This window comes from Macaca mulatta, chromosome X (assembly GCF_049350105.2).
Source record: "Macaca mulatta isolate MMU2019108-1 chromosome X, T2T-MMU8v2.0, whole genome shotgun sequence".
Lineage (NCBI taxonomy): Eukaryota > Metazoa > Chordata > Mammalia > Primates > Cercopithecidae > Macaca > Macaca mulatta.
The window spans coordinates 161,631,177-161,654,486 of record NC_133426.1 but is presented as its reverse complement, the minus strand read 5'-3'; the positions used below and the strand labels follow the sequence as shown (position 1 = coordinate 161,654,486).

Below are 23,310 nucleotides of genomic sequence, written 5' to 3'. Positions count from 1 at the left end.
ACGAACGCCATCATGCTGAGGACTTTCCCGGGCAGGCCCTGACTTGCTCAGAACCAGCGGGGGTGTCCCCTTCCCACCCAGGGCCAGTCCCCTGCACTGTCACCGGGAGGGACCGCTCCTCTGTGCCATCCCTGACTCCCACCCAACCCCAGACCCCCACCACCTCTCCATCCCTCCAGCTGTGGAGGTCTCACAACCCCCCACCCCACTCACCGCCCACGCCCCCAACACACCCCATGTCACCGCCCAGCCCCCCACCCCATGTCACCACCCACCCACCCCCACCCATCTCACCGCCCACGCCCCCCCCACCCCAAGGCAAAGTGACTGAAGCAGGCAGGTGGGTTCCTTTAAACATTTTATTGACAGAATTAATGAAGACCCAAGACTTTGGGGCCCGGGTGGTGGGGGTTGATTTAAGGCCGGGGGTTCGGGCCGGGGGATTTGAGGCCGGGGAGTTTGGGGCTGGGTGGGTGGACGAGTGGACCTGCCAGGTCCCAGGGGCCGGGCGTCAGAAGCTAGTCCCCGCCGGGGGCCACTTGAGAGATGGTGGTTGTGTCAAAAAGGGTGCTCAGCAGCCTGTTGTTGTGAACCGCCATGTCCAGCAGCAGTGGAGTGATGTTCCTCTCTCCGTTGTTCTGGGCCTCGTTGCCCGCCAGCTCCAGGACCTTGGCCGTCAGGTACTCGATAACCGCAGCGAGGTAGACCGGCGCCGTGGGACTCAGGCGCTGAGCGTAGTGGCCCTCCCGTAGACCGCGCTCCACCTGGCTCACCGAAAACGAAAGCTCCGCTCGGACGGTGCGAGAGCGGGTCCGCCCCCGGCCACCAGCCCTGGAGGACCGGCGATGGCTCCTCCTCTCCGACATGCTGGGCGTTGAGTGTGCTATCTCGGCTTGCCCTAGCTAGACAAGATGGCTCTCAAGATGACAGTTACCGCGTCCAGTACTGTGTATCCTAGCGACCAGGGCCCAGCCCCTCATTGGCTGGGGAGCCGAAACCAATGGGCACGCACGTCCGGTGAGGGGCACGCACGTCCGGTGAGGGGCACGCACGTCCGGTGAGGGGCACGCACGTCCGGTGAGGGGCACGCACGTCCGGTGAGGGGCACGCACGCGGTGAGGGGCACGCACGCGGTGACGGCCTCACAAGGGACACGTCCATCAGGTGACCTCAGCGCTTTCCCATTGGCCTCGAGGGAGCAGGCCTGGGCCTAGAAGTGACTGGAGGGCCATGGTGGGGGGAGGGGAATCCCGCTCGTGACCCTCTCTCTGCCAGTGGGGACTCTCCCTTTCTACTGGATGGGAACATTGTGGGAAAGACAGAGGGGTGGGCGAGGGGAGAGTGGGTACCACGCCTTCACAATGTTGCACATCCGTCACAACCACCTAGTTCCAAAACATTTTCAACACCCTCAAAAGAAACTGAAACCCCTGCACCTATAAGCAGTCACTTGCCACACGCCTCCTTCCACACCGCCACTACCAACCCCCACACCCCGCCACACACAGCCCTCTCCCCCCGCCCATACGCACGTTCCCGATAGTCCCTGGCAACCACTTGTCAATCTGCTTTCTGTCGGTAGAGGTTAGCCTGTTTTGGAGATTTCCTATAGATGGAATCGTACGACCAAATGTGAGGCCTTGTGTGTCTGGCTGCTTTCACTTAGCATAATGGTTTCATCAGGGTTCATCCATGTTATTCACTGCTAGAGTATGGAAATACCACTGATTGTTGCAGATTGATCTTGGGTACTGCAGCTTTGCTGAGCATACTCAGATAGGGTTGGCGTATTAGTCCGTTTCTACACTGCTATAAAGAACTGCCTGAGAATGAGTAATTCATAAAGAAAAGAGGTTGAATTGCCTCATGGTTCTGCAGGCTGTACAGGCTCTGCTTCTGGGCAGGCCTCAGGAAACGTGCAATCATGGCGGAAGGCGAAGGGGAAGCAAGCACCTTCTTCACATATTGGAGCAGGAGAAAGAGAGAGAGAACGTGCGCGAAGGGGGAAGGGCTGCACATTTTCAAACGATCAGATCTTGTGAGAACTCTATCACAAGAATGGCAAGGGGGAAGTCCGCCCCCGTGATTCTGTCACCTCCCACCAGGCCCCTCCTTCAACAGGTGGGGATTACAATTCGACATGAGATTTGGGTGGGGACGCAGAGCCAAACCATCTCGGGTTTTTCTTTTTTTTCCTTTTGATGGACTCTTTAGTGTCCTCTATATAAGAACATGCCATCTATGCACGTATGAATAGAAATGGTTTTACTTGTTCCTTTGCAATCTGGATGCCTTTTATTTCTTTTTCTCGACTAATTGCCCAGACTAGAACTTTGAGTACGATGTTGAATTAGAAGTGGCAAGAGAAGACATCCTTTTCTCATTCCTGATCTTAGGGGGAAGTCAACCAGTCTTTCACCATTAAGTATGATATTATCTCTGGGTTTTTCATGGATGCCCTCTACCAGGTTGAAGAAGTTTCTTTCTATTCCTGGTTTGTTGAATGTACTTTCATGAAAGGGTATTGCGTTTTGTCAGATGATCCTTTTTGTACATGATTAAGATGACCATGAGTCTCCCCCGCCCCCGCGCCCCCTGCCGCTCCACCATGCATTCTGTTAATACGGTGTATTATATAAGTTGATTTTCACATGTTGAACCAACCATTAATATGGTGTATTATATAAACCGATTTTCACATGTTGAACCAACCTTACATTTGTGGGATAAATCCTGTTTGGTCATAGTGTATAAAGAGTGGTCGATAAACATTTCGTTGAAAGAATAGGAGTGGATCTGGAAAGCTTCTTGGAGGACAGTGCGTGTGTTAAAGAATCTGTAGCATGATGAGAAGCCAAGGCACTGGTGGGAGGAGGGGAGTTGCAACCAATTCATTAAGGCTGGAGAGTAGGATGCCAGTGGAGTAGTAGTGGTTGATGTGGCTGGGAAAGAGGTAGGCAGGAGCCAAGACATGGAGGCTCTATTATACCATGCTCAGGGTTTAGAATACCCTGTAGGCTACACTGAACCCACTGTGGTCTTTCAGCTTGGGAGTGACATGGTCTGATTTGCCTCTAGAAGGATCACTCTGGAAGCTGCATGGAGAATTGAACAGAGAGGATTGTGTGTGGAGAATAGAACAGAGAGGACTGAGATTGGAATTAGAAAGCTGCTGTATTATACCAGTCAAGAAATGACAGATATCTCAACTAAGACAATGGCATTGGTAGATAAGATTAGGGGACAGAGTCCATGCAAAGTTTAGGTAGTAAAATGGCACACAGTAGGCACTCACTACATATTACTCATACTGGCGAACCTAGCTGGAGACATGATAATTCATTGTCTCATTCTTCAAAAAATATTGAAGGGTAGCGCCAGGCATACTGTGTTAAGCATTGAGACAACACCAACGAGAAATATAGATCAGATCCCTGCATGCAGTCTGGTGGAACATACAGACAAGGAACCAGTGTATAATTATAACACTATACTGTGATAAGTGCTATGAGAGGGGAAGTTCAAGGTGCTGGTTATAGTTTGGTTTGTTTGACCCCTCCAAATCTCATGTGGAAATTTGAAACCAGTGTTGGAAGGTGCGGTCTAATGGAAGGTGTTTGGGTCACGGGGTGGATCCTTCATGAATGGCTTGGTGCCAGCCTCACAGTAATGAGTGAGTTCTCACTTGATTCATTCCCACAAGAGCTGGTTGTTAAAAAGAGTGTAGCACCTCCCCCTCCCCCCGCAACCTTGATTCCTCTCTCACCATGTGATCTCTGCACTTGTCGGCTCCCCTTCACCTTCTGCCACGAGTGGAAGCAGCCTGAGACCCTCACCAGAAACCAAGCAGATGCCAGCACCATGTTTCCTATACAGCCTGAAGAATCATGAGCCAGATAAACCTCTTTTCTTTATAAATTACCCAGCCCCTCAGGTATTCCTTTATAGCAACACTGATGGACTAAGAAATTGCTGTAGGAACACATAAGAGGAGTAATTTACACAGACTTTTGGGATTGGGGAAATGTTCCTGGAGAAATGGTGTCCAATATGAAGCTTGAAGAATGAGTACAAGTTAGCCAATTGGAAAAGTGGGGCATTGGTTGGCAGGGAAGGGGCATGGCGATGGGGAAGTGAAAAAGCTCTAGTATGACTCCACAGGGGTAGAGTGAGCTGACTACAGACTTTGGAGTCATTCCTGGACAAATGGGATGAAGGAGGAGGTCTGCGTATGGGTAGGAAGATGAGTTCAGTCTCGAGCATGTGAAATTTCAAATGCTTGTGGGATATCCATATGGAGATGAAGGATATTTGGCTTAGGAGTTCAGGAGTGAAGTTAATACTGAAAATATAGATTTGCGACTCATCAGGGTAGTTCTTGAAGCCATGAATGTAGTTGAGACCATTCAGAGAGAGCACATAGAATATATAAGGGGACCAAGGACAACTTCTTTTAAGGGGCAAGCAAAAGAGGAACATCATTGGAAGAAGACTAGAGGAGTGTCTCCACAGATAAAGTTGGTGTGGGGCGGGTGGAGGGGGGGGCATGCTGAAAGATAATCAAGCCAGAAAGAGATGAGAGCAAAGGTTCAGAAGGAAGCCAGAGGAACTGAACAAGAAGTGACAAACTCAGAAACACTTGCTGAGTTCCAAAATGATAAGCATTAAAACCTGTTCACTGAATTAAGCAATGCAAGTGTTGCTGGGGGCCTTGGCAAGAGCAATTTCAATGGAGGGGTTGGAGGCAGAAACTAGACCAGACTTGTACTAGGAGCTCGTGAGAAATTCCAAGACATATCTTCCCAATACTGGGCAGCATGATAAATGTCCACATTAGAGAGAACTGGTGAGCAGGCCATGCTCAGCCAAGGCATTTTACATGCCTAATGGAATCTTGCGTAGAAACCTTCTCCAAGCGTAGAGGTAAGGGTAGGTCTGATGGCAACAATCTCACTTACTTTTCCTTCGTCTGCGAATGTCTTGATTTCCCCTGCATTCCTGAAGGTAATTTCACTTTGTAGACAGGGTTGCAGTTCTTTTGTTTCGCCACTGAGAAGTGTTATGCCGCTTCCTCTGGCCTCCATGATTTCTAATGAGAAATATATTGCCATTCTACTTGCTTTTGCCATATAGGTGAGGTTTCCTTTCTCTCTCTCTCTCTCTGCTTTTGAGACATTTTTCCTAGGTCTTTAGTTTTCAGAAGTTTGACTGGGATGCTTCTTAGTGTAAGTTCCTTTAAGATTATTCTGTTTGGGGTTCACTCAGCTTCTTAAATGTATAGGTGTGTGTCTTTTGCCATATTTAGAATCTTCCAGCCATTATTTATTTGAATACTTTTTCAGTCCCACCCCCTTCCTCCTTTCCTTCTGGCACTACTACGATGACACAAAAGTTAGCTCTTTTGTCATATTCCCACAGATCCCCAAGTTTCCACTCATTTTTTCCCCCAGTCACTTAGGCTCAGGCCACATGTTCTGACTGGGGGTTTTAATGTTAGTTCCACTTCAAAGCCTTTCCAATGGTATTTGGTTCTGTTAAGCATGATCAGCAGTCTTGGAGCTGGCGAAGTCTATATCCCTTACTCAGTACAGTTCTCGAAGTCCTTTGTATGTTGTATAGGATCACATCTGTACATACACAGCTTGGGGGTAAGCCCAGAAGTTCATACACAGCTTCATGGGTTTACTTTCCCAAGCACTTCCTCCCTCCCTGCAATCTCCCCAGCACTTTCTGGTTCCCTCAGCTTCCCCTTTTTAACCTTCTAGCCAGAAAGCTGTTGCTATTGCTTTAGGTACTCTTCTCTGCCACACACTTCCTGTGCCTTTGCCTTCCTCTGGTGTCATTCAGCAGGAAGACCAAAGAGAGAAAAAAGAAGGCATGGGCACCCTCTTGGGACCTACAATCAGGGAGGAAGGTTACTTTCCTTCAGAGTTTTAATCACCTGAAGGCCCTGGCGGCTGCCACTGTCACTGTCTCTACCTCTGACACCACCACTGCTGCCACAGGATTGCCTGTGGGCTAGAACATGAAAGTACGAAGAAAAGAAGAAAGAAAAACCGGGGATCCCCTTAACTATCGCTGAGGGTTGGTATTCCCTTTTCCCTCTTCTCAAGTCAGAACCAGAGCTCTCTCTGTTCACACCACTGTCTACTTCTAACTTGCAGGCTACATTGAGCCAAGGATACTAAAGGGGGAAAATGTCAAATTCACTGCTCTTTCAGTGGTGCTTCAAGTTGTATGTAGTCTTTCCCCAGTCTGCCTCCTTCCATATACTTTTCAGAGTCTTCAAATAGCTGGCCCATGCACTGTGTCCACATTTTATAGCTGCATTCAGTAGAGTGTGCATGCTTCATCTCGCCCAGGAGCAGAAACATTCTGGAGATGTTACATTTTACTTTTATATTTAAGTGGAACAAATTTGTTCCCTTGTAAGTAACTGATTTTGTGTGTGTGTGTGTGTGTGTGTGTGTGTGCGCGCGCGCGCGCGCGCTTAGGTGCAGAAAAAAATTCTTTGATTTTGAAGTACCATAACACAACTAGAATATATCTCAATATTGATTGTCCTGCATCAATTTTTCCTGGTAGAGACTTTGTCCTTTTGAGGAGCAGGTTCAATTCTTCCTTTATTTCTGGAAACTTTTCACATACGGCATCTGTGGATATTTTTCTATTCCATTTATTAGGCTCTTTACTTAAGGCATGTAAGTTATCGTAATGTTGGATAAGCATTAGCGTGACCACCTAAAGTTCTTCCTCCATGCGCTTGTTTTGATTTGTATGCATATCTCTTCTGCATCTTGCTCTTCCTAATTTACTTCTTTGATCCACCATGTGGTTCTTTGGGTTCTCGGTTTCTTTTCTGAGCTCAGTAATCTCCTTTTTTTAAAAAAAAATCAAATTTGGTTACCAATCATCTGGTCTTTGAAACTTTGTTAAGTTGAAATCGTATTTTACATGGCTTAGAGAAGTCTAGGGTTAGTTGCATCTGTTCCTTGTTTTATGCATTCTTCCAGTCTGTGATGGTTATCTGTCTTTTGTATACTATGATGATTTCTTTCCTACTCTTCTTTCTTTCTTTCTCTTTCTTTCTTTCTTTCTTTCTTTCTTTCTTTCTTTCTTTCTTTCTTTCTTCTTTCTTTCTTTCTCTCTCTCTCATTCTCTCTTTCCTTATTTCTTTTCTTCTTTTTCTTCCTTCCCTCCTCCCCTCTTCTCTTTTTCCCTCCTTTCTTCCTTCTTTTTTCCTTCCTTCCTCCCTCCCTCCCTCTCTCTCTCCTTTTCCCTCTCCCTCTCTATCCCTGTAGATTGTTAGCATCATTGCTAAACCATCTATTTTTATTTCAATTATGGAAAACTGTCAGACTTTCTATTTGCTCTAACATTCTGAGGGTGATAATTTGAGGGCAGGCGGGATGTTGATTTCAATCTACCTTTTTTTCTAAGATCTTGCTAAATATCGTCTATCATGCTCCACTCCATCCATGCAAGGGTGTGTCTTACTCTGAGGGTTTTGTTTTGTTTGCCCAACTCAGCACAGTGTCTTGGAAAATGGAAAGAATTGGGAGCCTTCCTACCGCTGGTGAAATCTAGGAGTGGCAATTGAGGGCTTCTATTCACAAAGGTATTTACTTAATTTTTTTTCTGCTTATTCTCTCAGTCCATTTCTCCTCAAGTCAGAGAGCCTTACATCCCATTCTCAGGATCTAACTGGCTCACATTGTTTTTCCTCAGTATTGCTTCCAGGGGGTGGGGACAGAATCAGAAGTGTGCTAAACCAGCCATCCTCCCCACTAGTGTGTGTGTGTGTGTGTGTGTGTGTGTGTGTGTGTGTGTATACACACACACACACATTCCTGGGAAGCCACTTTCCTCCCTCTCTCCTTCCTTCTCCTGCTTCTCCTCCTTATTCTTCTCTTCTTCTCATTCTGCTTTTTACCATTATTTATTTATTTTTTATTTAGTACGAGAGGGGAAGGGAGATTCTTTTATCTTTCTTCACTCTACCATCTTTTACAAATAAATTGTAACAGTACTGACTCCAAGTTAGATAAAAGCTTGCGTGCTTGAATATGATTATTGCTTTGCTTGAGTTTGTAGATTATTCACTAAAAATAGCCTCAGGAAAACAGGACCTTCAACAGAGATAAAAGAAAACACGCCAACCAGCAACTCTGGGAAGGGGCTGACCAGCCTGGTAAGAATAGGCTGACGGTGCCTGTAGAAGGTCACAAAACATTGACCAAGAAAGCAGTGATTAACTGCCCACCTGAGACTGAATATGTTTTAGAAGAATGTTTTGATCATTATTTCCCCTACTTTCCCTGAAAAACCCCTAATCCAGAGGCACAACTCAGAGAGGTGATCACTGAACTCTAGTTCACTGACTCCTCCGGGTTGCTGACTTCTCAAATAAAGCTAACTTTCCTTTCATCAAAGCTCCTCTCTTTGAGTTTTTGGCCTTCAGGTGATGAATGGCCTGGACCGGAATTCAGTTACAAAATCTCTGGTTTTGGAGGGTTATTTTTTTATTCCTGGGATACATTCTGGCTGACTTGGAGTTAGTTTTAGATAAATGTAAGCTTTCTAATGGATCTGAATCCACACTAAGGGATATGAAATTTTCAAGGTCTTTTTATTTTTAATCGCAAACACTTCATTTTATCAAATCTTAATCGTCTCCAATTTCACCACAGACAATACAAGGACCTTGTCTTACAAGTCAATGCTGTCCAGTATTTAGTTATAATTTGGTCAGTTATATGGTTTTCATGCAGTCTATTTTTTTTTTTTGACTCATAGCCATGGTTACTAGTTTCTTTGTTTACCGTTCCTCTGTTGCATCTTGCTTTGTTCTTTTCGTTCAATTTCCTTTTAATGGAAGAACATCTTTAAGTCATTCTTTCAGTGAGGGTTTGTGAGTGGTCAGCCCTCTCAACCTTTGTTGAAGAATACCTTTACTGGCTGGGTGCGGTGGCTCACACCTATAATCCCAGCATTTTGGGAGACCGAGGCGGGAAGATCACGTGAGCTCAGGAGTTCGAGACCAGCCTGGGCAACATACTGAGACTTTGTCTCTACAAAATAATAAATAAATAATAAATAAATAAATAAATAAATAAATAAATAAATAATAGCTGGGAGTGGTGGTGCTCACCTGTAGTCCCAGCTACTCGGGGGGGGAAAAAAAATTAGCCAGGCATGGAAGTGCACACCTGTAGTCCTAGCTACTAGGGAGGCTGAGGCGGGAGGATCCCTTGAGCCCAGGAGATCGCACTACTGTACCCCAACCTGGTCGACAGAGTGAGACCTTGTCTCAATAAATAAATAAATAAATAAATATTTAAAAATATATCAAAAAGAATATCTTTACTTCACTCATTCTTGAACTGTAGTTTAGTTGGGTATGACATTTCCCCCCATTCCCCGAATGCATTAGTGATATGATTCCATTTTTATTGCAGCTGGTGAAAAGTCTGCTGTCAGTTTACTATCCCTTTGATAGCACTGTCACTTTTCTTTCTAGTTGATTTTAAGATCTTTCCCCTTTTCTTTGTTGACCTGCACGGTTTCCCTGTGATTCAGTTTTATTGTTTCTTGCTGTGGCTCGTGCTTTTAGAATATGAGGAACTATGTCTGTTTTCAAATCTGAAAATTTCCAGCCAGTATCCTTTTGATTATCAGTTTACCCCTATTCTCTTTATTCTCTGATTCTGTCATTCCTATTAGAGGTTTTTTGGACCTTTGCATCATTTCTCTGTATCTCTTAACCGTTTATACATTTGCTATCTTTTCTTGCTGCCTTCTGAATAATTTCCTTGCTTCTATCTTCCAGTTCACTAAAGCAGATGAATCTGCTTTTAAACCCATCCTCTGAGCTTTTGCTGTCACTGGAAATAATGTATTTCATTTTTGGAAGTTCTACTTGGTTCTTTAAAGAAAGAAACCGGCCTCTTCTTTTTCCATAGAATCTTGATCTTTCTCATATGTTTGGATTACTTATTATTTCTAAGTATCTTACACAAGCTTATTTTATACTCTCGGTTGGCTCTATTTTCTGAAGTTTTTGGTAGTCTAATCCTGCTCATCATTGTGTTTGCTGATACTCAATCACAGGCAACTTTTTTTTCCCTCAGGTGTTTTATAATTTTGTTCGTGAGTTCAGGGATTTGTTCAGATGACTTCATCTCTGTGACTTCAGTGAGGTAAGCTTGGAGTTTTCAAGACCTAAATAAGAGGTATTAATTCCAACCCTAGCCCTACATGACAATAGCCTTAGAGTTACAAATGACCAGGGGAAGCATTTTATTTTCTCCCACCAGAACCCATGAAGAAACAAACTCTCTTGTCATCTCACCATGGTGGTGGGAAGACTTTTTTTTCCTAGTCCATCCTTTCATTGACTGCGTAGCCCTTGTGAGGCACCAAGGCTTTTCTCCTCTCCCTGGTGGTTATCGAATCCATTCCCCTACCAGCCTAACATAAATTCAAATGCCTGTTGAGCTGCTCTTTAGGTTCCTCTTTGTTTTTTGACACCTGAGGGTCAATTTCCACCGTAAGTTCATCATATGTGCATTCAAAGGAATATTTATTAAATTTTATCCTGCCTTTTAAAAGGTGCTTTGTAACAGGAGGGTTTTCAGGTTATCTAGTGTGCCCTGTTTTCAGAAATGGAAATTAATTTCCCCTTTAAAACTCCCAGAGCACTAAGAAGCTCCCACAAATTTTCTGGAAGAGGAATGTGATGGTGGGGAAGACTTTTCATGAGTATGTAGCCTCAAAGAAAGATTGGTGCTTTGGGGTGCTAGACACTCAATGACAGCTTAAGACAAGTGAGGAAGGGCCTAGGAGTTGAAAGAGCCCTAATCGCTCAAAGCCACATGTCACAAGAAATTTGGGGAAGAAGAGCCACTTTATGAGCTGGTTACCTTCATGGATTTTTCTTCCCTAGGCTCAGAAGTGGAAAAATATGAAGATCCATTGCTGATGGGAATCCTTCCCTAAGCAAATGGTGGTGAGACATGGCTGCTTTTAGTGCATTTATTATATGTGACCATTTAAAAGCAGGTACTGAAGGCTGTGGAAGAGTCACAAGGTGGTACTCAAAATATGATTATATAGGTAACTGGGTGTGGCTCTTCCCTGAGGCACAAAGAACTGATTTTTGTGTACTCTTTGAAAGGAAATGTATAAAGTTGGTATTATGCTTTACTCAGAACATTTTTAAGAGGGTTGGGAGTGATGCAGTCACTTTAAAATGATACATAAGATTGAACACTCTGCTAAACTTCAGATAAGAGTATCCAGTTGCCTCTTGGACTTCCCTGCCTGGATGTTCTGTTCCACTTGTACCTCAAACTCAAATATATCCAAGACTGAAAACATCTTCTCTCCAAGCTCTCTCCTCTTCTAATATATGCCCTGTGTGAATAAGGTGTGCCCAGTTGACCAAACCAGTAACCTGGGAGTCATCTTGTCACCTTCCTCTCCCTCAACCCCTCTCTCGCAATTAATCGGACACCAAGTTCAGTGGACTCTACCTTCAAAATGCCTCTCAAATCAATCCACGTCTCTCCTTGGCATTGCTGTTGGGCAGCAGGGCCCAGGTTCCCACTCCTCTTGGAAATGACAGAGGTCTCGCCTCTTCTGCACCTTCCCCCGAGCTTGAGGAACTATCCTGTCCAGAGGAAATCCTTTCCCTTCCGTATTTCTATAGAATGCTGTCTAACACTTTGAATTCCCTTCAGGCTCTGGGTTTCAGAAATCAACACAGAAAGAATCCAGGCTATTTGTTTCCCTCCAGGATGAAGTTAGAGTCTTGAGGGCAGCAAGGAAGGCAGGCATATGCATTGTTGCAAACCTTCTCAAGTGATTCTGATGTGCAGCTCCGGTCAAGAGCCACTGCACAACGTGGTGAGCTATTTGAATACAGGGACCGTGCCTTTCAACTTGTGTTCATCAAAACACAACACAGCCAATACCTGATATAGAATCAGTGCTCAGTAAATGTTCCAGTGAATGAGTGAATACAAGAACTAAAGAATGATATGGTGCAAAGAAATGGATGAAAGGGATCTTACGAGCTACTTAGTGCAATCCCTTCGTTTTTTTCAGTTGCCGTAGTATTGGGATTGCTTGAGGCTCCTGGATGTTCACAGGATGTCATTTTTGGCAACCACAGACCACTAGTTGCCCAGCTTTTTTAGGTGTTGTGTAGCAAGGAGGGATTTCGGGTTATGTAACCTGCAATATTTCCAGGAATGGAAATTATTTCTTTTTCCTTTTATGACTCACACAACATCAGGAAATTTCCACAAAATTCCCAGAAGAAGAACATGATGGAGGAAACCACTTTCCCTATATATACATATTTTAATGGAACTGCCAGTGAAGCAGTAGATGTGGCCAGAAGACGCCACTTTCCTGGTGTCTCCTGAGAACTCTTTTCTCCCATTGGTTATTTTCACCTGCCTTCTTCTGCAGGTTCCTTTTTGTTTGGGCTCATTTTCCATTTTTCTGTCTATCTAGGTTTGTTGAAAATGCAGGAGCGAGTGCTTCCCAACCTTCCCTACTCCAAACGCCTATGCACACGCACCCACTTGCATGCGTGCACGTACACGTACACACATATACACCCACACGTACATGCGTGTGTGCACACACACTCCTGGACTCTTGAGAAACTTTCAAAAGGAACTTATAGATAGGGTGAGGACTTTTATTATTATGTATTAATTATTATTATTACTTATATCTGAAATATAACATTTTAGACACATGGAGGTGCTCTAACCCCCAAATTCCTGTTTGTCTCTGGAAAGGAGCAGGCAGTCTAGGATGGGCAGGGACACACAAGACAACTTATCTTTTGCCATATGCATTAGGCCTAAAGTATTTACAAAGCAAGAGAGGCAGCTGTGGCAAGGCAGAAAAATCCCGGGATTCAGAATTAAAACAGCTGGGTTAGAGTCCTGGCTCTGTCACTTGCTCTCTAACTCTCAGTTTCCTCATCTGTAAAATCGGGGCAATGGTACTACTTCATATCAATACAACTGCAGCTGCAAAAGACTGGTTTAGGCACCCTTGTTCTGAGCTCTCACAGACTCCTTGTGCTTACCTGGTGTTAACATTGGCTGTTAATACTGTATTGTCTCCCATGGTACAAGGAGATCTTGAGGGCAGAAATTCTATTTGTCTGGCCTCCACTGTGCCTGCCCTCAGTACACAGCAGAGCGGTCAATGAATGTTGGTTGAGTGAAGGAAGAACAATTGGACATTTGCGTGTTTTTGTGTGTATAATTCCTGTTTTACTATCATCAGTAGGCTACCAGGATAGTACAAATCTATTTTTATTGTATGTAAATTTGACATATAGATATTCCAAATTAACAGGAGTTGATTCGCTCCCCATGTTACCTAACAACTACTTTTGGAAAGTTGTTAGATCCCTTTAGGAGGATATTTCAGTACATTTGCTCCCCTGGTTAGGGTTAGGGTTAGGGTTAGGGTTGTGTTCCCAGCACAAGCGTCTCCTCAGTAATAAGCCTTTACGTGTGTGCACCAGTACTTTAAAGAGGTTTTTTGTTTGTTTGTTTTGTGTTTTGTTTTGTTTTGTTTTGTTTTTTAAGGTGTTTTCGTGTACACTGACTCATATGCTCCTCACAAGAACCCCATGACATAGGCAGGAAAGGTGTTCCTGCTACCACTTGATGGATGAAGAAACCAATGTTCAGAGACGTTAATTGAGTCACTACATACCATATCAAGAGCAAGTTTGTTTCAGAGCTGGGCCTAAAACAGAATCGGGTTTCTCATTTCACAGTCTGGTGTTCTTTACGCAATCCATTTGTTCAGCCTGGTTGCATTTTGTAATGTAGCTTCAGTGATATTTTTTGCATCTCATCCTATTCCTGCTTCGCAACTGCACCCCCTACTACTTGCCTCAGCATACTCTCAATCGGGGCTTCTCAGGTGCTCAACCAGGGCCTCTCCCTCTACCCTGAACATGTCTTCTTGCAATTTCCTGCCACTGGATCTTTGCATCTGTTTTCACCTCTTGGTGGGCACCCCCTCCCCACCCCCATGTCACTGCAGGTTGAAAGAAATCCTAGGCATCCTCTTGGTTTCAACTCAAAGACCACCTAACTTCATGAAACCTCTGCAGATGGGCCCTGCTGGATGAGATCTCTCTGCCCTTGAACACACAGAGCAGTCCATGTCTTGTTCTATATCCATTTCCATATCTGCTTCATTCCCTTCTCTACAGTGTCCCTTGCTCTGTGTTCTCACAGCCCTCTGTGCTCAGTTTTCACGGCACATATTGCCGTATGTTGTGAGCCTGCTTTCGCCCTGTGACTGTGAGCTCCTTGAGGACTGGAACCTTGTCTGATTCATCTCGGTATCTCCAGCACCCAGCACAGGGCCTGGAACACAGTAGTTGCTCCAAAAAATGTTGGATGAATGAGCGGATGGATGAATGAACACTACCCCACACAACGCCTTGGATAGAGTAGCTGCAAAATAATAATGGATTGAATTGAGTCTATAACCAGATCTCATTTCTTTTCATCCTATCTCAGTGCGAGATGAAGGTTCTTTATTCTGACTCAGGCTGTCACTTCCACTCCCGCTCTGGGTTCCATCCTATCCTGCCTCCCCAGGTGCCTCACTCCATCAATTACCTCTTCTCTCAAGAATCTCTAATCTCTCCGTCTTCTGTGCCTGGCTCCTTTCCTTGCAGTAACTAAAATGCTCAGGTCTCTCCTCCTACTCCAAAAATAAGTACCCTCAACTGAATGGGTGTCTTCTTCCTCACAGTATCAAACTATGTACCTCATTGGGGAGTAACCCAGCTGAGTGAGCCCTTTACTGGGGAGCCTTCAGTGTCAGTCTCCTTAGATCTTTTTCTCTCAGGTTGGTCAGATGGCTCACAGAAGACTCTTCCAGCTGCGAGAATTTTAGAGGCAGGGGCAGGGAAGAAGACTGGGGGTTGACAGCTTTCAGGACACATGCTTCCACTCAACACCCCTGTTTTCAGTACAGAACCCCAGCCCTCAACTAAGTCTGGGAACTCCCCATCCAGAGACCCTCTGCTTTACCCTCTCTAGGGAATAACACACCAGACTTCTGTCAGAGCACGGGAGGGCCAGCCCCTCACTGGCATTGACAGCAGGAGGGGATTTGGCAATGAATCTACTTCTTAAAGGAGTTTTCAAACAGCCTTCATTATTTTGATTCCCATCCCCCTTCACTTCCAGAGGGAACTCCACTTCCAGAGTTACCTTGTTACAGCCTTTGAGGATTTCTGGAGGTGGGGAGTAAATCGAGTTGGCTTTTTGCTTTTCCCACTAAGGTCTCAGAATTCCTAGTTTGTGGCCTTCTTGGATCTGCTAAGTCAGTTGCCACTCATCGTCTGTTCTTCAGCATCCAAAATTTAGTTGTTGCCTCCTTTCCTGTTCTTCAACCCTTTTTATTTCATCTTCAATCCTATCCTTCTGATCCTTTCAAAAATCATATTTGCAGCAGTTCCAGTGGGGGTATTGGGAGATGGTGAAGTTAGATGTGGAAGTATGTGCTCCACCTTAACTATGCATCATCCCCTGCATGGGTGTCTGCCTGCCTGTCTCATTGATTCTACATGCCTTTGTTACCACACCACTCTCCCTAAAACTCTCCAGACTCAGCTTTTCTCATCTGGCTCTCTGACCTGCTCTCTGACCATTCTGTTCTTTCAGCTGTCAGCCTTTGGACTGCCAAAACCCCAAACTAACTTCCTATCCAGGAACCCTCAGGCCTAGAAGTTCAGCTGTCTTGCCAATATATCTGTGCTCCACAACTTACCTACTCTCTCTGACCCCTACCATTTTCACATACTTTTCCAATTCTGACTGTCATAAATTTGCTGCTTCCCTCTAAGTAGAATGTTGATTCCTGTCAAACACATAGGAATCACACAGCCCTGATTCCTCCTCTTCTCTCAAATACTGATATTGTCAACAATGATAAACAACTACTATGTACTGAGGGTTTTTTATGTGCTGCTCACACTTTATACACATGTATAGATTCATTCTTCATCATAGATTTTTCAGGTAGCTGGCATTTATTAGCCCCACTTTGCATAGGTAGAAACACAGGCTCAAGGAAGGAAAGCAGCTTCCCAAAGTCAGAGACAGAATTCAAGCCCAGATCATTCCAAATTTGTGCCCTTCCTATGACATGACACTGCCTCAGTCAAGGCATCAGAGAGGAAGCTAGAAAGCAGATGGTGAGAGGATACTGAGTACCTGAATTGGAGGGAGTGGCCACCATCAGTGGGTAGACGATGGAGAAAGATGAGGCTAACAGAGAAAACCCTTCACTGAGTTCACAGGTTTACACAGCATTAGCCCTTGTGATCTTCAGTTGTGCAGGGCACGAATCACCATGCCTGTCTGCCCACACAGAAAGTAAGCTAGAACACCACCACTAATCTATATGATATACACCAACATGGCTTAAGATGATTTATTGCAACTGTAAAAAATGCCCCCCCCCCCATTTTTTCCAGAAAGGAAGTGTGGATTGCGTTAATCAAGCTAAAGACTTTTTTATACTGCTTTACAGTCTGACACAGAAACAGACAGTCATAAAGATAAGCCCGAATCATCAAGAAAGTGCACAGTCGTATTTTGCCAACCCAACTGAGGGAATCAGGGAAGAGTAAAATCCACATGGAAAAGGTTTCCCCTGACTTCCCATTCATGATGGTACAGTGAGTTCATGTTATGGAACGCTCACTGCTCCAAACACATGGCAATGATGGACAAAATATAAAAAGGTAAACTCAAAAAGGCATAGCCAAGACAAAACAAACAAAACAAAACAAAAACAAAAGATAATTGTCTCCATGTTGAAGTACTACACTTGTTGCTCTGGAAGCAAACCATGGTAGCCAGAAGCTAAGCTCCTGCAATGTATAGCATTTCCAAAGTACCCTGAGCAAGATGGAAGACAAAAGCCAGGCTCACGGATTAAAGCCAAGGACTAGAATGGAACTACCCACAAACCCACCAACCCCTGACTGTAAGTCTGACAAAAAAGAACCACCGCCAAACTCTGCCAGGGTCTTTGGTTCTGATGAGCTGCAGGCTTAGGGAGGTGAGGATGCAGACATGTTCTGGCCTCGTAACTAAGAGTTGAGCTAATCCACAGCTGAGCTAAGTGAGTGGATTTCCAATATTCCCAAGAGCACCCTGGGGCCAGTGATATGGATATGTTCTATCAAAGGGTTTTGAGCCTATCAACTGACTGGTATTTTGCAAGAGAAAAAAAAAGTACTGAATAGGTTAATTTCCTTCCATTCTTGGAAGAGGCAAAATGAGAAATGATGATTTTTTTGTTTTGTTTTGTTTTGTTTTTGTTTTCGAGACATGGTCTTGCTCTGTTACCCAGGCTGGAGTGCAGTGGCGTGATCAGAGCTCACAGTAGCCTCGAACTTCTGGGCTCAAGAGAGCCTCCCACCTCAGCTTCCCGAGTAGTTGGGACGGCAGGCACTCGTGACTCCACCTAACTAATTTTTCTTTTAATTCTACTTTTTGTAGAAACGGGGTCTCACTTTGCTGCCCAGGCTGGTTTCAAACTCCTGACCTCAAGCGATCCTCCTGCCTTGGCCTCCAAAAGTGCTGGGATTACAGGCGTGAGCCCTGGCACCTGGCCAGATTTTGTTTTTAAGTTTGAAATGCTTCATTTAGAGTTTATTAACCACTAAATATCTCTCTTTTTTTTTTTTTTTAACTTTTAAGTTCAGGGGTACAAGTGCAGGTTTGTTACATAGGTAAACTTGTGTCATAGGGGATTTGTTGCATAGATGATTTCATCACCCAGGCATTAAGCTTAGTACCCATTAGTTGTTTTTCTTGATCCTCTCCCTCCTCCCACCCTCTGTCCTCCAAAAGGCCCCAGTGTGTGTTGTCCCCCTCTATGTGTCCATGTGTTCTCATCATTTAGCTCTCACTTATAAGTGAGAACATGCAGTATTTGGTTTTCTGTTCCTGTGTTAGTCTGCTAAGGATAATGGCCTCCAGCTCCCTCCATGTCCCTGCAAAGAACATTATCTCATTCCTTTTTTATGGCTGCATAGTATTCCATGGTGTATATGTACCACATTATCTTTCTCCAGTCCGTCACTGATGGGGATTTTGGCTGATTCCATGTCTTTGCTATTGTGAATAGTGCTGCAATGAACATACACGTGCATGTGTCTTTGTAATAGAATGATTTTTAGTCCTTTGGGTGTAGACCCAGTAATGGGATTACTGGGTTGAATGGTATTTCTGACTTTAGGTCTTTGAGGAATCACCACACTGTCTTCCACAGTGGCTGAACTTGTTTACAATCCCACAGTGTATAAGCATTCCTTTTTCTCCACAGCCTTGCCAGCATCTGTTATTTTTTGACTTTTTAATAATGGCCATTTTGGCTAATATTAGTTGGTATCTCATTGTAGTTTTGATTTGCATTTCTCTAATGATCAGTGATGTTGACCTTTTTTTCTTCATATGACTGTTGGCCGCATGTATGTCTCCTTTTGAAAAGTGTCTGTTCATGTGCTTTTCCCACTTTTGTATGGGGTTGTTTGTTTTCCTGTAAATTTGTTTAAGTTCCTTATAGATGCTGGATGTTAGACCTTTGTCAGATGCGTAGTTTGCAAATATTTTTCTCCCATTCTGTAGGTTGTCTGTTTACTCTGTTGATAGTTTCTTTCACTGTGTGCAGCTCTTTAGTTTTATTAGACCCCATCTGTCAATTTTTTGCTTTTGTTGCAATTGCTTTTGGCGTCTTCATCATGAAGTCTTTGCCCATGCCTATGCCCTGAATGGTATTAGAGTTTTCATAGTTTGGGGTTTTACATTTCAGTCTTTAATCCATCTTGAGTTAATCTTTGTGTCTAGTGTAAGCAAGGGAGCCGGTTTTAATCTTCTGCATATGACTAGCCAGCTATCCCAGCACCATTTATTGAACCGGGAATCCTTTCCCCATTGCTTGTTTTTGTCAGGTTTGTCGAAGATCAGATAGTTGTAGGTGTGCGGTCTCATTTCTGGGTTCTCTATTCTGTTCCATTTGTCTATGTGTCTGTTCTTGTACCAGTACCATGCTGTTTGGGTTACTGTAGCCTTGTAGTATAGTTTGAAGTCAGGTAGCGTGATGCCTCCAGCTTTGTCCTTTTTGCTTAGGATTGCCTTCGCTATTCAGGCTTTTTTGTTGTTGTTGTTCTATATGAATTTTAAAATAGATTTTTTTTTTCTCGTTCTGTGAAGACTGTCAGTGGTAGTTTAATGGGAATAGCATTGACTCTATAAATTGCTTTGGGCAGTATGCCCATTTTAATACTGATTCTTCCTATCCATGAGCATGAAATGTTTTTCCATTTTTTGTGTGTGTCATCTCTGATTTCTTTGAGCAGTGGTTTTAGTTCTCCTTGTAGAGATCTTTCACCTCCCTAGTTAGCTGTATTCCTGGGTATTTTATTCTTTTTGTAGGAATTGTGAATGGGAGTTCATTCCTGATTTGGCTCTCGGCTTTACTGTTGCTGGTGTATAGGAATGCTAGTGATTTTTGCACATTGATTCTGTACCCTGAGATTTTGCTGAAGTTGTTTATCAGCTTAAGAAGCCTTTGGGCTGAGACAATGGGGTTTTCTAGATATAGGATCATGTCATCTGCAAGCAGGGATAGGTTGACTTCCTCTCTTCCAATTTGGATGCCGTTTATTTCTTTCTCTTGCCTGATTGCCCTGGCCAGAACTTCCAATATTACGTTGAATAGGAGTGGTGAGAGAGGGCATCCTTGTCTTGTGCTGGTTTTCAAGGGGAATGCTTCCAGCTGTTGTCCATTCAGTATGATGTTGGCTGTGCCTTTGTCACAGATGGCTCTTATTATTTTGAGGCATGGTCCTTCAATACCTAGTTTATTGGGAGTTTTTAACATGAAGGGATGTTGAATTTTATCAAAAGCGTTTTCTGCATCTATTGAGATAATCACGTGGGTTTTGTCTTTAGTTCTGTTTATGTGATGAGTCACATTTATTGATCCACATAAGTTGAACCAACCTTGCATCCCGGGGATGAAGCCAACTTGATCGTGGTGGATAAGCTTTTTGATGTGCTGCTGGATTCAGTTTGCCAGCATTTTGTTGAGGATTTTTGCATGGATGTTCATGAAGGATACTGGCCTGAAGTTTTCTTCTGTTGTTGAATCTCTGCCAGGTTTTGGTTTCAGGATGATGCTGGCCTGGCCTCATAGAATGAGTTAGGGAGGAGTCCCTCCTTCTCAATTTTTTGAAATAGTTTCAGTAGGAATGCTACCAGTTCCTCTTTGTACATCTGGTAGAATTCAGCTGTGAATCCATCTGGTCCTGGGATTTTTTTTGGTTGGTAGGCTATTTATTACTGCCTCAATTTCTGAACTCATTACTGGTCTGTTCAGGGATTCAGTTTCTTCCTGATTCAGCCTTGGGGAGGTGTGTGTGTCCAGGGATTTGTCCATTTCTTCTAGACTTCCTAGTTTATGTGCACAGAGGTGTTCACAATATCCTCTGATGGTTGTTGGTATTTCTGTGGGGTCAGTGGTAAATATTCCCCTTATCATTTCTGATTGTGTTTATCTGAATCTTCTGTCTTTCCTTCTTTATTAGTCTAGCTAGTGGTCTGTCTATTTTATTACTTTTTTTCAAAGAAGAAAAACAGCTTCTGGATTCTTTCATTTTTTGAAGAGTTTTTCATGTCTCTATCTCCTTCAGTTCAGCTCTGATTTTTGTTATTTCTTGTCTTCTGCTGGTTTTGGGATTTGTTTGCTCTTGCTTCTCTAGTTCTTTTAGTAGTGATGTTAGGTTATTAACTTGAGATCTTTCTAACTTTTTGATGTGCGCATTTAGTGCTGTAAATTTCCTTTTTAACACTGCCTTCGCTGTGTCCCAGAGATTCTGGTACTTTGTATTTTGTTCTCATTAGTTTCACAGAACTTCTTGATTTCTGCCTAAATTTCATTATTTACCCAAAAGTCATTCAGGAGCAGGTTATTCAGTTTCCATGTAATTGCATGGTTTTTAGTGAATTTCTTAGTCTTGATTTCAAATTTGATTCTTCTGTGGCCCAAGAGACTGTTTGTCATGATTTCAGTTCTTTTGCATTTTTTGAGGAGTGTTTTACTTCTGATTATGTGGTCGATTTTAGAGTAAGTGCCATGTGGTGATCAGAAGAATGTATATTCTGTTGTTTTGGGGTGGAGAGTTCTGTAGATATCCACCAGGTCCATTTGATCCAGTGCTGAGTTCAGGTCCTGAATATCTTTGTTAATTGTCTCTCTCAATGAGCTGTCTAATATTGTCAGTGGGGTGTTAAAAAGTCTCCCACTATCATTGCGTGGCAGTCTAAGTCTGTGTGAAGGCCTCTAAGAACTTGCTTTATAAATCTGGGTGCTCCTGTGTTGGGTCCATATGTATTTAGGATAGTTAGATTTTCTTGTTGAATTGAACCGTTTACCATTATGTAATGCCCTTCTTTGTGTGTGTGTGTGTGTGTGTGTGTGTGTGTGTGTGTGTGTGTGTGTTTTAATCTTTGTTGATTTAAAGTCTGTTTTGTCAGTAACTAGGATTGCAACTGCTGCTTTTTTATGTTTTCCATTTGCTTGGTAGATTTTCCTCCATCTTTTTATTTTGAGCCTATGTGTGTCATTGCATGTGCGATGGTTCTCTTGAAGACAGCATACCATTGGATCTCAGTTCCTTATCCAGCTTGCTACTCTGTGTCTTTTAATTGGGGCATTTAGCCCATTTACATTTAAGGTTACTGTTGGTATGTTTGGATTTGATCCTTTCATCATGATGCTAGCTGGTTATTTTGCAGACTTGCTTACATGTTTGCTCTATAGTGTCACTGGTCTGAGTGCTTCAGTGTGTTTTTGGAGTGGCTGGTAACCATCTTTCCTTTCCACATTTAGTGCTTCCTTCAGGAGCTCTTGTAGGGCAGGTCTGGTGGTAACAAATTCCCTCGACATTTGCTTGTCTGAAAATGATCTTATTTCTTCTTCACTTATGAAGCTTACTTTGGCCTGATATGAAATTCTGGGTTGGAGTTTCTTTAAGAATGTTGAATATTGACCCCCAGTCTCTTCTGGCTTGTAGGTTTTCCACTGAGACATCCGCTGTTAGTCTGAAGGGCTTCCCTTTGTAGGTGACCTGGCCTTTCTCTCTAGCTGCCTTTAACATTTTTTCTTTCATTTCAACCTTGGAGAATCTGATGATTATCTGTCTTGGGGATGTTCCTCTCGTGGAGTATCTTCCTGGAGTTCTCTGGATTTCCTGAATTTGAATGTTGGCCTCTCTAGCTAGGTTAGGGAATTTCTCGTAGATGATATCCTGAAATACGTTTTCCAAATTGGTTCCATTTCCCCCATCTCTTTCAGGGGCACCAATCAGTCTTAGATTTGCTCTCTTTACATGAGCCCATATTTCTCGGAGGTTTTGTTCATTGCTTTTCATTCTTTTTTCTCTATTCTTGTCTGCCAGTCTTATTTCAGAAAGCCAGTCTTCAAGCTCTGAAATTCTTTCCTCTGCTTTGTCTATTCTGCTATTAGTACTTGTGATTGCATTATCAAATTCTTGTAGTGTGTTTTTTCAGTTCCATCAGGTTGGTTACATTCTTCTCTATATGGGCTATTTTGTCTGTCGGCTCCTGCAGTGTTTTATCATGACTTTTAGCTTGCTTGCAATGGGTTACAATGTACTCTTTTAACTCAGTGAAGTTCATTCCTATCCATATTGTGAATTGTACTTATGTCATTTCAGCCATCTCAGCCTCAGCCCAATTCCAAACCCTTGCTAGAGAGGTGATGAAGTCATTTGGAGGAAACAGGGCACTCTGGCTTCTTGAGTTTTCAGCGTTCTTGCACTGATTCTTTCTCATCTTTGTGGGCTTATCTACCTTCAATCTTTGAGGTTGCTGACCTTTTGATTTTTTTTTTTTTTTCTTTTAACAGTCTGGCCATGTTTCTGTAGGGCTGCTGTAGTTTGCTGGGCTTCTTCCCCAGTTCCTAGTTGCCTTGGATTTTCCAGTACCTGGAGCTATCACCAGTGAAGGCTGTGAAACAGCAAAGATGTCAGCCTGCCTCTTCCTCTGGGAGCTCCGACCCAGGGAGGTACAGACCTGTTGCCAGCCCAAACGCACCTGTAGGATGAGGCTGGAGACCCTGGTTGGGAGGTCTCACCCAATCAGGAGGAATGGGATCAGGGAACTGCTTAAAGAAGCAGTCTGGCCATGCTTTCGCAGATCAGCTGTG

At 43.7% G+C, this 23,310-nt stretch overlaps 1 protein-coding gene across 1 annotated transcript; it reads right to left on the bottom strand.

The window, feature by feature from the left end:
* Positions 1–357: 357 nt before the first annotated feature.
* On the bottom strand, positions 358–2,784 carry H2AB3 (H2A.B variant histone 3). Its single transcript, XM_015128748.3, has one exon. The coding sequence runs from the start codon at positions 864–866 to the stop codon at positions 519–521; it is 348 nt and encodes a 115-aa protein (XP_014984234.2). The 5' UTR covers positions 867–2,784; the 3' UTR covers positions 358–518.
* Positions 2,785–23,310: the final 20,526 nt, after the last annotated feature.